The sequence below is a fragment of the Rattus norvegicus genome, chromosome 2 (assembly GCF_021556685.1).
Source record: "Rattus norvegicus strain SHRSP/BbbUtx chromosome 2, alternate assembly SHRSP_T2T, whole genome shotgun sequence".
Classification (NCBI taxonomy): Eukaryota; Metazoa; Chordata; class Mammalia; order Rodentia; family Muridae; genus Rattus; species Rattus norvegicus.
Window position 1 is genome coordinate 78017261 of NC_141535.1, and position 17630 is coordinate 78034890.

The 17630-nt window shown below is 44.8% G+C and overlaps 1 protein-coding gene across 3 annotated transcripts in view; it reads left to right on the top strand.

The window, feature by feature from the left end:
• Myo10 (myosin X) overlaps nucleotides 1–17630 on the top strand; it is a 202235-nt gene that overhangs the window by 103269 nt on the left and 81336 nt on the right. For 2 of the 3 annotated variants that reach the window (XM_087621816.1, XM_087621818.1), the window contains 4 exons: nucleotides 8511–8645; nucleotides 10196–10320; nucleotides 11757–11841; nucleotides 13221–13324. Coding sequence is in view for 1 of the 3 variants with exons in the window: in NM_001401822.1 (NP_001388751.1) it covers nucleotides 8511–8645; nucleotides 10196–10320; nucleotides 11623–11636; nucleotides 11757–11841; nucleotides 13221–13324 (463 nt within the window). In the remaining 2 variants the exon portion in view is untranslated. 3 annotated transcript variants of the gene reach the window in all.

Sequence of the window (17630 nt, forward strand, 5' to 3'; positions counted from 1 at the left end):
TAGTCACAATGCTTGAATGTTTTGAGCAAGATGTTTTTTCTCTACTCTAGAAGAAATCTACTATATACATAGAAATCACTCTGGTTAGCAATATCCTGATTTTAAGAAATCTTTTAATAATGGGAATGCTCCCTTAAGCAAGTAGTTTTTAACCTATAGGTCGCAACCCCTTTTGGAGTGTGAGTGAGTTCAAAGGACCCTTTCACACAGGTTTACTAAGACCATCAGAAAACATGAGTATTTATATTATAATTCACAACAGTAGCAAAATTACTGTTACAAAGTAGCAATGAAAATAACTTTATGGTTGGGGTCACCACAATATGAGGAGCTATTTTAAAGGGTTGCAGCATTAGGAAGGTTGAAAACCACTGTCCTAAAGTTTACTTATGAATTAGGTGGAGAAGGATAGCTTGCTGTGCATGTGTTAAGAGAATGGAACAAGAACATGTTTATTTAAATTAATTTTGCATTAGGTATGACCTGCCTGTTTGAGCCAAGTTTAACTTGTCTGTGTCCTTTTCTATCTTTGGTTATTTTTGAGACAAGATTTTACTGTGTAGCCCACACTAGTCTCAAACAGCATTCCTTCTGCCTGAGCTTCCAAGTGCTGGGGTTCCATATGTGTGTCACTATTACACAGCTCTTACTTACTTGGAAAATAAAGTAGCCTGAACCCCCCACCATGAAAACCCTTCCTGCTAAAAATGGCATTTTAAAAAAGACCTGGAGTACATTTTTATATACTTCTTAAATTTTATTATTAATGGATGCAAATTGGCCCACTGCATATATCCCAGTGGCATCCTATTGGGACCTGTCGTTTGCTCTGGGAGCCTGTGGCAGCGGCGGTTTAAGTCCAGTCTGGATGCTGTCCAACACAGATGGGATGGAAGTGCTGAGGTTTCCATGGAGTATCCAAGTTCTTCATTCACGTATCCCTCTAAGCATCCATTCATGGGACATGACAGTGCCTGAGGAGTGGCAGGCCACTGAACTGCCGTGGCGAATGATTTTGACAGCTGTTTCACATGGCTTTCTAGTCCCAACTTGTGACAAAATAATTGTCACAAGGAAGCGGGAAGGACAGTTTGGTTTGGGGGAGGGCAGTATATAGATACCCCCAGGATTTCACGTTCTATGACAGTAAGACATGGGAACAGATGGAGAGTGCCGTCTGTCATTTTTGGACCTCAAGCCAATCGAGCTTGCCAAAACTGTAGCCCCATGTTCCACAGACAGGCCACCTGGTCATGCACCCAGCCAGGTGACCAGAGCACAGTTCCCAGATGGCGAAGACTGACTGGATCAGAGGCTGAGGGGAGCACACTGTATGTGTCCCGCCTTCCCCAGATCAGAGACACTATCCCTGTGGGGGAGGGGCACCAGTGGAGGTCCTCCCACAATCTCCAGGCTAGGGAATGGAGAGTGTGCCTGAAGACGGTTGAGATGTGTCCATACTGCCCAGTGTGACAGGGAGTAGCGCACTGTGCCAGCTGTGAAAGCACCTTTGATGTGAGCACTCTATAATGATCATTGTGTGTGCCGTGCTGTGTCCGTACTGCAGGATCTGGCCACTGTACTTGTTGAAAAGTTTCCCTGCTTTTTTTTTTTCTCTTTCTTTTTTTTTCTGAATAGATAGAAATTACACATACATGAATAGATGAACTGATTTCCCCTCCCCAAAAGCATGGGGAGAGATGGGCTTTGTACTCTTCACGGTTACTGTTGTGCCACTAAGGTGACACTGTAGAAGTCACTTGGACGTAACAGTCAGTGTATTAAGTAATGCAGACGGGGATCATGCTAATTCAAAGTTAGTCCAAGTAAAGCTACCCACTTTGAATAGAAAACAGCTTCAAGGACTAGCATGCTTAATATAGATAACTTGACTTGTGACTCAAACATCATGGAAGATTGCTGTTTGGTTTTGCTTTTGTAAGTCAGGGTCTATGCATGTAGCCCAGGCTGGCCTTGAACTCATGGTGCATGTATCTATCTCAGTCTACTGAATGCTGGGATAAAAATGTGCTACCAGCTGGGTGGTGATTGTGCACACCTTTAATCCCAGAACTTGGGGGGCAAAAGCAGGAGAGTTTCTGAGTTGGTGAAGCCAGCCTGGTCTGCAGAACAAGTTCCAGGACAGCCATGGCTACACAGAGAAATCCTGTGTTGAAAAACCAAAAAGGAAAAGTAACCATATTTAGCTAAATGAGTCCACAAGAGTCTCTGTGAATGGCTTTGTGGCCAGGCTCGGTGACTTTTAATCCTAGTATTCTTGGAGGCAGGGTCAAGTATCTTGGAGCTTGAGGGTAGCCTTTTTTACCAGGGCCATCCAGTGCTATGTAATGAGAACTGTTCAAAAGCAAAAAGGAAGTGACTCGTCACTAGGATGTGGGAGTGGGTTTGTTTTTGTATTTGACCAGGGTCTCACTATGTAGCTTTGGCAGGCCTCTGTATCTCCAGTGCTTGCCGGTGCCATCATGGTCATTTGGTTTAATAGAGCTTGTCAGCAGGTTTGTTTGTTCCTTTTTCTTTACTCCTCTCCCCTGCCCTGCTATCTCCCCTCCCCCCTTCTCCTCTCCCCTCCCTCCTATCCCCTCCCCCCTCCTCTCTCCCCTCCCCCCTCTCCCCTCTCCTCCATTTCTTTATGGAAGGTGTGGGAATTAAGAAAACAAGGCATTTTAAAGGTAAATTGCCAGATACAAGCATCTGTTTGGTTCTCTCAGCCCTGATCTGCCCCCTGGTGGACGCAGTGTGTCTTACTGGTCTCACACCTTTCTCTCCCATTCTTGGTATTACAATCAGAGAATATTCTTCTGAGCCTTCCATATTATCAAGTAAACTTTAAAACAAGCAGGTCAGGCATGGCTGAGATCCCCAGCTGGGTGTGGCAATGCCAGGCCTTTCGGCTTCCATTCTGTACCATTTCAAGGTTGTTCTGCTCTGAAACTCTACTTTTTTTCCCCCTAAAATGTTAATTATTTATTTCTTTTTTTTCAAGCCCTACCGCATTAATTAAAATTTTAAAAATGTATGCCTATGTGTTGTTCCTGCATGAGATCACGTTCTGCACATGTGTGCAGGTGCCTACAGACAGTGTCGTTACGTACAGGCAGGTGTGAGCTGTCCCAGTGTCAACCAAGGTCCTCTGCAAGAGCAATACGTGCCCTACCCTGCTGAGCTGTCTCTCCAGTCCCCTAAATTCTACTTTTTAATGGACATTTAAGTGGAAGCTTATGCTATCATAAACCTTAAGTATATGACGTTACATATATGTGACTTTAAAACTCATGTAAGGATTCCCCCACCCCCCATGTATTAATAAGGTTAGTGTGAATCCTTGGTTGGCCTTCTACATTTGACAGTGACCTTAGTGTCTCTCCCTCTCCCTCTCCCCTCCCCTCTGTGTGTGTGTGTGTGTGTGTGTGTGTGTGTGTGTGTGTGTATAAGGAGAGTTTAGCTTCTTGTGGTTCTTTTGAATGTGAGCGAACTCTCAAGATGGTAGAGCAGTGTCAAAAACAAAAATCACAACTCATTTACTTGTAGGTGCCATTGAGTCCTTGTCACAATTTAGGAGTTGAGGCAACCTTCAAACCATTAGGTAGAGTGAGAGTTCTCCCTGGGACAGAGCAGAACAGAGGAATTCCTGAGAGGGACAGGGAGTGAAACAGGAGAACCACACAGACTGGCTGATCCCAGGCTACCTTTGTAAGGGTTGAAGTGGAGGAACTTCCTGCTCAGATTGACCCAGACAGACTGGAGTCTCCTGATTTCAGTAAAACCTAGTTGAGCCTGGAGTTCATGTGCTTCCATAAGGCTTCAGTTCGATTGTGCAGCACTTGTCAGGAGTGACTCCATTTTGGTGTAATTTCGTCCTTCCTTCAGAGCCCTGTACAGAGCACAGTCCTAAACAATGCCCCCTATAATTCTGTCCTGGGTAAAACGCTAAGGCTGGCTTGTCTGTACTGCTTCACACTGGGACAGTGTGTGGTAAGCGGCCAGCCTTCACTGTCAGTCAAAGGGGGTGAGTAATCCAGAGGAAGTGTTGGCTCTTCGCTTACTTGCTGTTTGGAGTTTTCAAAAATGGAGCCATTTCTTAACCGTGTCTTCTGTATTGTGGGATGGTATGAGAATCACTGGGTTCTTGAGGTGTGGCTTGCTGGGTGCTGAGGAGAGTTGGCTGTTTGCTTGGAATGGGACTATGTGACACAGGCCATGGTCTGTGACTGACATACAGTAGGAAGCAGGTGAAGGACATGTGTATGGGTGAGGACAGTCTAGAATGGGACCAAACCCTGTGGAAAAGCTCCTCTTGTTATAAACCTCACAGAGGCTCGGAGAACCTTCTCTGTGGAGAGCATGAGGCTTGGACCTGGTGGATGACTGACGACAGAGATTTGAACTTTAGCCTCTGCTCCAACCAAGTGCTACCTCTTGCAGAAGCCATGATGCAAGGACTTTGTTTAACCTTTGGACATAGTCTTTTAGACGCTAGAGATGCCCCTTTAGTTAGCCATCAACTAGGAAATGACAGAAATTAGGTTTGATCTGATTTATGTTTTAAGAAAAAATGTGTTGTTTGGGAATTTGATTCATAGGAAGGGCGTTGCTTGATCAGCAGATGCAAACAGAGAAAGGGAGAATGTAAGGACCAGACATTGTAGGCATGCATGGATCTAGAACTACCAGCTGCAGTCTGTCCTGCTAGCAGCCCAAGCATGCCAGTGCATGGAGAGTCAGTTCCTGGAGCACAGTCTGCTGCTGGTGTTCACCCGCCTCCTTCCTGATTACAGAGCACAGCGCTCCCAGCTCTTTGAGCCTCACTGCCCTGAACACTTTGATTTCTTCTTTAGGTAATTTGGCATAATCAAAAGTATCCAGCTGTTACATGCTTACATGCTTGGGGGGATGTGCACATCAGGTTCCACGGCTGATTTTCTCTCCAGCTGTCTCACTCTCTTCGTCGAAGCAGGGTCTCTGATGTTTCTCCTGAGCCTACTCGATCCTGTCTCTTCCCTTCTCTACCTTTTTCCCCCCCTCAGAGTTTTCCTGGTCTCCCAATCCCAGCTGGGCAGCTTCTCCAAGTCCCCAGGTATCATTTCCTGGTACCTCACAACCTGGGTTGGGTTCTGAGTGCTCATGATGGTCACCCCAAAATATGCCCTTCCTCTCACAACTCTCTCTCATAGCTGCCCTATGCCAACGCTGAGGTCTGGAAGCCACTTTTTTTTTTCTTGGAGGTAGATTTGTTTTGTTCTCTCCAATGTAAAGTAAAACTATCAAAGTCAACCGCGCTGATTTCATGTGTACAGCGTGGTAACTTTGGACAGATGTGGAAACTGTTATCAGCATCCAGGTCGTCATGCTGGTAGGCTCATTGATACCCATATCTGTCCAGAGCCTCTCTGTCACATACTGCCCCACCTCCACCCCCAAGTCTGTCAGGGGTGCTGTGCATGCTCCCTGCCGAGCCCTAGGACTGAACTTCTACCTCAGAGTGTCAGAGGGTGATAACCTGGGTTTAAGAAACCCTGTCTATCTCAATCAGGAAATGTCCCCAGTTTGTTTCTCTTGACTTTTGTTTGCTTCTTTTGTTTTTAGTCAAGGTCTTACATAGTAGCATCGGCCTTGCTAGGTAGGCAAGGATGACTGTGAACTTCCTGCATGTTTGTACAACTATTCCTGGTTTATGCAGTACAGGGAGTCAAATCCAGGTTTTCAGCACAATAGGCAAGAGCTCTACCTACTGAGCTATACTTCCAGTACCTGCCTCTTTCTTGTTTTTTTTTTCCAATCAGCAATACTTGCCAGCTCGATGTGTACCTATTAAGACATAAGTAACCATTTGGCTGTTTCCTTGAACCTTCTCTCTAGCTTGGACACTACTCAGTCTTGTATGATGTCAGTGTCAGGCATACACTAAGCACTGGGCTGTGCCCAGATCAGGTATGTAAAAAAGGACTGTTAAGTCCTGAATCAGGATGGTGCCCATTGTGGATAAAAGGTAACTCTGCCCAGACTGGCTCGACTGTGAGTCACTCTCCTGTCTCAAACATTAAACAGGACAGTTTCCAGGTCCTAAGACTCGCTGCCCCAGGTAGGCCTGTGTGGTAATTTCTTCGGTTCTACCTTTGGATCTCGTGGGAGGTGTCGACTTATGGGTATTTGTTCTCTGCGGAGAGAACACATGTCTGCCTGTCTGATTACCAGGACCCCTTGGAGCCCTTGCTATGATGCATTTTTCTTTGGAATCATGATATCCATGCTCAAAACTAATGTTTACAAAGGGGACAAGGTATTTGTGATGGGCCTGGCAAATGCAAGTATTTACTGAGTGCCCAAGATACTCAGCCTGGCTTCAGGGGTGTCTGTCATCTGAGATATTTCCTCTCTTTACTAAATGTAATTATTTAATCATTGACCATGTTCCCGGCAGCATTCCTTAAGATCCCCATACCTTGGCATGCACAGGACTTGGAGAACTCGGGTACTCCTGTGCGTCTTCCACCAAGCACTGTCTGCCCCCTGCCTCCGATGGCTTCTGTCTGGCCGTACGGCCCTTCTGGTTTGCTTTCTTTGTCTGTTTGCTTCTTGGCTTCCTCTAGCCTCCCCGTGGTACTTGCTGAACACAGCCTTACACAAAGTAGACTGGGCTCTCCCTCCAGGTCTCTTTCATGCTCCTTCCCGTCTCTGTACTACACGGGCACACAATCTGAACAACCGTAAGCTAGGGAATAGCTGCTCCTGGAGGAAATAGCTATAGCTGATCTTCCGGAAGCGACCCTGCAGTTCTTCTGGAGTATCCTCTCAAGGGCTTTCTCTTTAAGGTGATGTTAATGGGCACAGCACAGTCACCAACCATGGGCTGTGTCTTCCAGTACTGCCTTGCCTGCCTTCTTGTCTCTGCTCCGTTATATCTTACCCACAATCCTCCTGTTTTCTGTGCTGGCCTTATACTTGGCAGACATCATAGCTGAGACATCCTTTTCTTTTCCCATTGGTCCCCTCTATTGGAAATGCTTTGTTCACTCTCCCTTACCTGTTTCTAAGTGCAAAACATCCATGGGACTTTGAAATCAGACATTCAGTATTTAGCTCTGAGCCAGGCACTCAGCCCTTGTCTGTCTTGAGAATATCTGGGCGGCTAGTCAGGTAGGACAGACTTCATGTTTCTGAACACCAATGGTCTCCTTGTGCTCATTGTCTCCCCCCAAAGTACTGTGACTGTGCCCATTCATTGAACACACACCCAGCGGGTGCCCCCCTGAGCAGGGGCTGCTGCAGTGGGGACGTGCTTGGGAACAAGACCCAGTAAAGACTCTTGCGTGCGCAGGGCTCCCCTTATCTGAACAGCGCCATCTATCTTCTGAGTCTTGCATAAAAAGCAGCATACAGGAGGCCAGAAATGGACAGGCCTGCAGGAGAAGGGACCTCTGCTTCCCTTCATAGCAACAGGCAGTCTTAAAATTGAATTTCTTATTTGAGTGTCAGAGGAGGGCATGCATGTGCTATAGCAGACTTGTGCAGGTCAGAGGGACCCATGGGACCCTATTTTTTCTTATTTCTTTTTATTGGATATTTTAAAATTTACATTTCAAATGTTATCCCCTTTCCTGGTTTCCCATCCATAACTCCCCTATCCCATCCCCCCTCCACCTTCTTCTATGAGGGTGTTCCCCCACCCATCCACTCACTCCCCTTTCCCCCTCCCCACCCTGACATTCCCCTACATTGAGGGATCCAGCCTTGGCAGGACCAAGGGCTTCTCCCATTGGTTCCCAACAAGGCCATCCTCTGCTATATATGCAGCTGGAGCCCTGGGTCAGTCCATGTATAGTCTTTGGGTAGTGGTGTAGTCCCTGTGAGCTCTGGTTGGTTGGTATTGTTCTTATGGGGTTGCAAGCCCCTTCAGCTCCTTCAATCCTTCCTCTAACTCTTCTAATGGGGACCCCGTTCTCAGTTCAATGGTTAGCTGCAAGCATTTACCTCTGTATTTGTCATGCTCTGGCAGAGCCTCTCAGGAGACAGCTATATCAGGCTCCTGTCAGCATGCACTTCTTGGCATCAGCAATATTGTCTGGGCTATTTTTTCTTTGTATCATGTGTGTTTAAGAGTGAAGTCAGGGGGCTGGAGAGAAGAATGTTCAGTGGTTAAGAGCACTGGCTGCTCTTCCAGAAGTTCTCAGTTCAATTTCCAGCAACCACATGTGGATCACAACCATCTGTCGTGGGATCCAATGCCCTCTTCTGGCCTGCAGGTGTACATAGAACACTCATATACATAAAATAAATAAGTCTTTAAGAAAAAAAAAGTGGAGTCAGGTCCTTAGGCTTGGTGGCAGGCCCCCTTAGCCATGGAGCCCTCCTCCTGGTCCAGCATCAGGGATTTTGAACTCCATTCTCCCCATTGTCAATGGTGACTTGTGTTAAGGAGTCTTTGACAAAGCTAGTTGTTTCAAGAGTACATCTTCCCTTAGAAACCTAAACTTGCGTGTTTTGTCTTTCAGTGGTGAAAGCGGGGCAGGGAAAACAGAAAGCACCAAGTTGATCCTCAAGTTTCTGTCCGTCATCAGCCAGCATTCTCTGGACTTGTGCCTACAGGAGAAGTCGTCCAGCGTTGAGCAAGCCATCCTCCAAAGCAGGTAGCGCTTCTCTGTTCACACTTCCGGGCCAAAGGCTTTGCTTTGCTTCTGGGACGGAATAGCTAAACTTAGTCTGTTCTTTTCCAGGCTTGCCTGCTAGGATTTCTTAAGTGATCTTAGCTGCATACCTTTCATCCCAGCACAGGCAGGCAGAGGCAGGCAAATCTCTGTGAATTCAAGGCCAGTTGTCCTAGAGAGTTTCCATGCTGGGAAGGGTGATGTATGGCACCTTTGTCTCACCTCCCACCACCGTGGCCCCTCCTGCACCTCCTAAAAATGAAATGGTCTTGACATGGACCCAGCACTTCCTGCTGCAACTACCTTGTGCAACACCTGCTGTGGCAGAAGCATCTCCTGGTCTGTCCATCCTTCTTCCCTCCCTTCCTTCCCTGTCAGGCTATTGTAGGAGGTACCTCATGCTTCTGAGAAGCTGACTGACGGCTGCTGCCGACTGAGGCTCTCAGACACACACTAACCTAGGTGCTGTAGTGTTCAGAGAAATGTGCTGTGGGTGTGAGCACAGGGCTTTTGCACAGCCTCACCTAGGACAGATCGCAGTACCCAGCTGTGATCTGGAACTGACAGAAGGCTGTGTGGCTGGGTATCATCCACAGACTCACTTGGTGTCTGATTGGTGCCTTGTTAGAGACACGACAGACACCGGATGCAGAGAGCTGTCGGATGCAAAGAGCTGTCCTGAGGTCAGCAAGCTACAGCCTAGTCTAATACCCTGCAGTTTTGTTTGGTTTTGTTTTGTTTTTAATTGGAGATGCAGCTCAGTGGTAAAGTGCTTGCTTAGCATTTTCAAGGTCTAAGGTAGCATGCACACCCTTGTATGTGCATGCACACAGGTACACATGCATACTCACAAATTACACGAAGTATATATGCCTTTAGTTTTAACCCCGCTTCCTGTATATAGCTCAGTAGCAAGGGTCATCACCTTCCATTTTCAGACCGCTTCATCCATCTCCTCCAGTGTTCTTCGTAAATAGTTTTCTTGGGGCCCTGCCATGCTCGCTTGTGTTGTTTCTGGCAACTTTTAAAGCACAGTGGCAGCACTGAGTAGTTTCAGCAGGGCCCGTACGCTCTGCGAAGCTGACAACAGCATCTGGCCCTTTACGGCACTGCCTGTTACACCCTTGGTCTAGCCTGACTCCGTTTAACAGTTGGAGCTGATCCGGAGGTGTTAAATAAATTACCTCCAGGCCATAATGCAAACGAGCAGAAGGCCCAGCATCGAGGGCTTTTCCGATCCTAGATGGGGGCTCTTCTGTGCAACTCCCTGGCAGTGTGTCACCCAAGTTCATTTGTGCAGAGCTGAGTCATGGGCCCCCTTAGCTGTGCGGCTTCCTCTCACGGAATAACTAGCCATCTTCTTCTTCTCATTCGAGGGGATGTTCAGGAGAAGCCCATCTCGGCAAGTGTTTAGAAAAGCCGACTCTTCTTTAAATAAACAGAGTCGGGCTGGGCCCCGCGGCTGCAGATTCCTTACGTTTGTGTGTATTAGCATTTGCCCTGATTCATGCTCTCTTGTCCTCTGTTCACAGCCCGATCATGGAAGCATTTGGCAATGCGAAGACCGTATACAACAACAACTCCAGCCGCTTTGGGAAGTTTGTTCAACTGAACATCTGTCAGAAAGGAAACATTCAGGGCGGAAGAATTGTAGATTGTATCCTGTTTCGTTTCATGGCTGTCTGCATTCGGCCCTGTCTGTGAAAACTTTGCTCTTATTGTAAAGGCCCCAAAAGGATGTGAAATACCTGTTACTTAGTTCAAGCTTTTTTTTTTTTCTTTAATATTACTGCATTTGGCTTGTTAGTTACTTTATAAACTAAATGATCATTTTTCCTGTGGAAATGTTTCAGATTATGCCCATAGTCTAGATTCATCGCTTATTAGTCTGATTTCTGTTGCTATAATGTAATGTCTGACTGGGTAGTTGATAGAAAAAAAGCCTATCAAATTTTGCCTTTTAAAAAAAAAAATAGCTTGAAGCCAGGTGGTAATGATAAATGGCTTTAATCCCAGCACTTGGGAGACAAAGGCAGGCAGATCTCTGAGTTTGAGGCTAGCCTGGTCTACAGAGTACCAGGACAGCCAGGGCTATACAGAGAAACCCTGTCTCAAAAAACAAAAATAGGGCTGGAGAGATGGCTCAGCGGTTAAGAGCACCCGACTGCTCTTCCAGAGGTCCTGAGTTCAATTCCCAGCAACCACATGGTGGCTCACAACCATCTGTAAAGAGATCCGATGCCCTCTTCTGGTGTATCTGAAGACAGCTACAGTGTACTTATATATAATAAATGAATAAATCTTTAAAAAAAAAAACAAACAAAAATAACTAAGTAAGTAAATACATAGATAAATAAATAAAATAAAGATTAAAAATTGCTGTGTCTTAGGTCACGGTTTGAGCTAAGATTCTAACAAGTCATGTATTCAGGCTCTGGTACAAGCCATCTAGCTTTGTTGTAGCGTGGTGGTTGGCGTCACAGAGGTAGTGTATGTGAAAGATCACGGGCCAGGAAGGAAGAGGAAGAGAGAACCAAGATGGCCGGACTCCATTCTTAACTATCTAGTCTCAGAAGCTGACAGGCTTATAAGATCAGCATTAGCATAACTGTAGTGACTGTGACCTTCCCTTGGGCCCCACCTCGTATGAGGGCTCTTCCACCCTCAAACCATAGACCAAGGATTCTGCACGTGGCCTTTGGGGCTGCATTCAAGCCATGTCTACCCTGGAGCAGTCACCAAGCACTTGCTGTTTGGTTGGGCCCCATGGCGTTGGGACTGGATTAGGTGAAGTGGGCTTTGTTTGTTTAATGTCTTTTGGCACCAGTAGCAGCAGGGTAGACAGATGAGGGAGGGAGCCATAACTCAAGAGTCCAGGCTAGCACACAGCCCCCTCCCACACCCCCTCTCCACCCGTGTCTGTTTTCTTCCTTGACCGTCCATTACTTCTCGCATGAAGATTTATTAGAAAAAGTAAGTAGCCATGGTTCAGTTCGCAGTTTTCCTATAATGACAGTTTTCAGAGATTGTTTTGTATTAAGTGGTAAAAAAACATTTAAAATATATACATATAAATTTGGTTTCTCCTCACAGAACCGAGTAGTGAGGCAAAACCCCGGGGAGAGGAATTATCACATATTCTATGCACTGCTGGCAGGGCTGGACCAGGGAGAACGAGGTGAGTGATAAGCAGCTCCTTGTCTTCCTTCAAAACTCACTGCAGATGGTGGGCTCCTCGGCAATCTGTGACGTCCCTCAGCTACAGTGAAACGTGTACCTTGAAAGTACCAGAGGTGCTGACTGAGGTCATCCGGGACTAAACCAGCACAGGGGGAAAGCTAGCAGCAGAGAAACCTCAAACTGTTTATAATCTCAGTACATTTTTAATTTAATTGATATTTGTGAGAAATACATAATGCCATGCAAGCGACTTTATTTCAGAGTGTGTGTGCACACACATGTGCAAGTTTATCTGTGTTTCTCTGAACATACATGTGTATCTGTACTTTTGTATTTTTCTATGTGTGCATGTAAACTAGTGAGTTTGCATGCTTGTGAATAGAGGTCAGAAGGTGATGTCAGTGAGTCTGTGCTATGTGGCCAGCGAGCCGTGGGCATTACAAACTTACTACCCCGTATGACATTTTTTAATAATTTATTTTTGCCCTATGTGCATTGGTGTTTGAGGGTGTCAGATTCCCTGGAGCTGGACTTGGAGGCGTTTGTGAGCCACCATGTGGTTGCTGGGAATTGAACTCAAAACCTCTGGAAGAGCAGCCAGTGCTCTTAACCACTGTGCCATCTCCCCAGGTGATGGCTATACTTTTAAAACACACCTAAGTGACACTCATTTCCAAATTTGTGCTTACTTTCTTTTTTTGTCCTACTGGAGAGTGGACCTAGAGCCATGTGTCTTAAGCAAGTCCTTTTAACAAATGCTAAATGATTGGCTTTTAAAAGAAAGCAGTAAAGCAAGAGCCTCGTTAATTAGTTTTCTCTGATTCTGATTTTAAAGACTTGTTTGTTTGTTTGTTTGTTTGTTTGTTTATTTATTTATTTATTTATTTATTATATATAACTACAGTGTCACTGTCTTCAGACACACCAGAAGAGGGCATCAGATCCCATTACAGATGGTTGTGAGCCACCCATGTGGTTGCTGGGATTTGAACTCAGGACCTTTGGAAGGGCAGTCAGTGCTCTTAACCACTGAGCCATCTCTCCAGCCCAGAATTTCACCAGTGGCCCATACAGGGATAGAACCCACGACCTTGGCATTATTAGCACCATGCTCTAACCAGCTGAGCTAACCAGCCAGCCTGGCTGATTCTTTTTAATTTATTAAATTTGTTTTGATTTCCCTGGGGTTATTAAAAAGTAACTTTGCCAGCATCTTAGTGTGTGGTCATTTGGAGAATAGGACTATGTGTGTGCTCTAGTTATTAACACCAGAATACAGTCTCCGGTGCACTCAGGTAAATTACTGTAACATCTTCTGAATTTTGTCAGTTGCACCAGCTGAGTACTCACGTCGCATCTTTCTTTGTCTTTCTGTAGAAGAGTTTTATTTATCTTTGCCAGAAAACTATCATTACTTGAATCAGTCTGGGTGTACAGAAGACAAGACAATCAGCGACCAGGAGTCGTTCAGACAAGTTATTGTAAGTTAATTTTTAAAAAAATTTTTCCTCACTAGAGTATGGATTTTATTTTTGCTTACACCCCCCCAAAAAATAACTTTTTCCTTATGAAAACAGAAATTATTCCTTTTGGGAGAATGTGTAAGAATGATTATTTCCCTGTAAGGCAGAGGGAAGCCTGCTTTCTGGGCTGGCAGGGAATCCTAGGTAGGAGGAGTCCTTCGGACATGGCAAGTGACTGCATCAATCAGGACAGATGTGTGACCCACTTGGAACAGCGTGTTCAGCATCGGTGCCCTCTATTCCTAAAAACAAAACCCACAGAACCCTGGGCTTTGCAACCCGGCCACGGTTCTCCAGTTTTCAGTTTGTAGGCAGGGTTTGCTTTGTTTTGTTTTTTAAAAAATAGTTCCCTTAGCCATGAGACAAGGTAGCCATTGGTTTGTGATACAGTTCCTGCAGCCTTTTTAATGGAACTAGTTCTGGTTAAGTGTATGGTGCCGATCTGCACTCTGCCTCACGGCAGCATCTAGCATCTCTCAGTTTCACAGCCTCTAGACAGCGTGAGTTGCATTGAAAAAGCCTGGTCAGCATACGCTGTGAACAGCCTATCTGTGTGAGGATGGCTGGAGGTCACATCCTGGTGGGCTCAGTGTCTTTGCCAGAGTCCTTAGCTTTGGGATACAGTGTATCCAGGGTTGACTCATGGTGTATCTATATATAATCAGGTATAAATACAGCAGACACAGGTGCAGGCATCCCTGTCCATCCACTGCTTATAGTCTCATATTTAACTGCCAGCAGACGGAAAATGAGCTTTTAATTGTACTCTATATTCAGGCCTTTGGTTCTTGTTACTGTTTCCTAAACAATACAGTGTAATGGTTATGTATACAAGCTGTATTGGGCATTATAAGTAAATTGGAGATAAACTATATAGAGAATGTACGTCATGTACACATATTTATAAGGTGTTTGAGCATTCTTAGATTATAAGAGCCACAGGGGAGCCTGGAACCAATCCCCTGTGCATACCAAGGGAAGCCTACACTTACTCTCGTGAGCATGTCATGGATTTTGCTCTGCTCCTAATGACCCTGTGAGGTCATTAGAATGGGGTCTTCTGGGAGCCTACAGAGCTGATGAACAGAGCTGGTGTGTGAGTATACAGATTGCAGACTGAGCCACCAGGTCTTCCTGCTTCTGAGACATTTTAGACTTGTCTTTTTAAGTTGTTCAAAGGTCAGAAGCTCTTTGATCATTCAGTATTGTGGTGTCTTCAACAATAAGGCCTCACTGTCCAGTATTGGTATGTAACCAAGGGCAACGGTACTATCCTATATAGTTTAGGGACCTCTGAGATCTCTCTACCCAACAGGTGACACACAAATACCATGTGATTTCAAGATATCTATCAATCACACATGATTTCTCCTCATTCTGTGTATATAGTCTGAATTGATGTTGGAAAGTGAATTCAAGCTGGGAATGTGGCTAATGCCTGCAATCCTAGTACTTGGGAGTCTGAGGCAGGAGGCTTACCCTGACTGTAAAGTCAGCCTAACATACAGAATTAATCCTGCATCAAAACACACAAAGATAGTAAATCAAAAAGGGGAAATGAATTGAAAGCACAGGAGGCAATGATGTGATTATCTTTCCTTCTGCCTCTCTGCTTAAAGCCATAATAGTATACAGAACAGTGCAGTGTGGTCCATCTGTGTCCCTGTCTCTCTGTCCCACCTCTCTCTGACGTTAACTCTGTCAACTATTCCATCTATCCTCAGTTAGGAGGATCAAACACTCACACACACACACACACACACACACACACACACACACACACACACACACACTCTCAAAGCCGGGGTTTTGCCTTTGGCACCCCTTGAAGACTGCACTCTACAGATATACTTTGGAGGGAAAGGGTCTAGGAACCCAGAAGGCAACTGTGTAATGGGAAAAGTGTGAGGCCAGAACAGAATGAAGTCAACTTAAACCACAGTTACCTCACAGTTATCTGTGGGGCGCTAATGAGAGGAAAGTTGGGTTTTGTGATGTATTCTTTCAAAATATCATGTTAACCCCATATCTCTGAGTCCTGCATCTTCATAGATAACCAAGTTCAGATAGAAAATTCTTCTAAAGAAGAGAAAAAAGGTTGCTTCTATAAGGCCAACGCAACGTAAGAACTGCCGTTTATGTAGTATATGCCCTGTGTTTGGTATCATAGGTCATCTAGAGATGGTTAAGTCAGCAGGATGGCCAAGCATAGTGTGAACTCAGCACTGGGGAGGCTGAGGCTCGGTGACCTAGCAAATTTGAGGCCAGCCTGGGATACAAAACAATACCTTGACTATAAATAAAGTATGCAGGATGACTGAATGGGTCCTATGCAAATACTGCACGATTTTTACATGCAGAGCTAGATTACACTTGTGGATTTTTAATATCCTGGGATTCCTAGCACTAGTGCCCCACGGGTTCTGAGAGAGAACTGTGGTGTAAGTTGTCTCTGAGAGAGAACTGTGGTGTAAGTTGTCTCTTCATTCTGTTCTGACCTCACAATTTCCCACAGCAAAGCCATCTCTCTCATAATTGAAGAAGTACTGTGTTGAAATTAGCACTAATCCTTATTCTTTTTTTTTTTTTAATTAACTTGAGTATTTCTTATTTACATTTCGAGTGTTATTCCCTTTCCCGGTTTCCGGGCCAACATCCCCCTAGCCCCTCCCCTTCCCCTTCTTTATGGGTGTTCCCCTCCCCATCCTCCCCCCATTGCCACCCTCCCCCCAACAATCACATTCACTGGGGGTTCAGTCTTAGCAGGACCAAGGGCTTCCCCTTCCACTGGTGCTCTTACTAGGATATTCATTGCTACCTATGGGGTCAGAGTCCAGGGTCAGTCCATGTATAGTCTTTAGGTAGTGCCTTAGTCCCTGGAAGCTCTGGTTGCTTGGCATTGTTGTTCATATTAATCCTTATTCTTGAGGAATCAGGAAAGAGCTGGCCTTGGGAGTTTCTTCTTCTGTTTATGCTCATTTCTTGAAGTTGAAGAAAAATAATCTGTCATTAAAAGATGCTGTTGCTATAGACAGATAGGTAATTATCTGGTTTAGTCTTGCTGCAAGCCCCACTTCCAGAGAGCTGTGACCACCAGGGTGCATTGCCTGGGAGGACCTTGGGCTCTGTCTGGCTCTTCCTCTAGGGGCATCCTTTCCCCACACACAAAACGGTTCCTTTCTGTTGGCCCCAAGTCAATTTAGGGAGTTCGTCTTTCTTAATCCCAATGTTTAAGCTTTGCAAGTTACATCGAAATAACAAGGGTTGGCATTTGAAATTTGATCTTATGACAAGATGATATATTGTGTTAAAAGGCAGGAAAATTTCTATATGAAACTGACATAGTGTTCTTGACTAATGTATTCTAGTTATACATTCTCTTTATGGCTATCCTTGCAGATCTGTAAATATTCAATTTACAACTACTTATTAGTAGTAGCCCACCAGAAGTATTAACTTAAAAATTAGGTGATCTTTACTAACATAAATACGACATTATTTAAACATTTAGTTTTATTCTGGAAGTTCTAAGCAAGACTTTACAAAAACAATACAACTTTGGCAGAGAAGGAGGAAATATATTCCTTCCTAGAAACAGCAAGAATTTCCTCCTCTCAAATTTATGAGAATTAGGAATTGGTATTTAAGGTAATTTATTATACACATAGCTGAGACCCCTTCTAGCAAGTGAAGCACATGGTGAAGTATAACTTTAGAAACACTGAAAACTTTCTTGTATAAGAAACAAAGAGGGGGGGTTGCAGATTTAGCTCAGTGGTAGAGCGCTTGCCTAGCAAGCGCAAGGCCCTGGGTTCGGTCCCCAGCTCCGGAAGAAAAAAAAAGAAACAAAGAGGGCAGAAGACAGTAATAGGCATTTAATAGAATTCCTTTATTTAAATTATTTTATATATCATACCTATAACAATTATAAGTGGAGAAAAATAATTTTAAAATGATTCAAAGGTGTTACTTTGCATGGCATGATTCTATGATTTTATATTGCCATTTTCTGGGTGCTATGTTTGCATAAGGAACATAAGATCTTTTTAATGATTATATGCTTATTGTTCGGGAGGACACCTGCTTTCCCGTGGACCATAGACAATGAATATATGCTCAATGTCATAAGCGGTTTGAATATAGCCTTCAACATTGTACCCTGAGTTGAAAGCTATTTCAAATCAGAAGTAACAACTAATTTATTTTACTGTCTCCATTCGGCCCCCAGGATGGTGGTTCACAAATGTGTGTGACATAGCAAGAG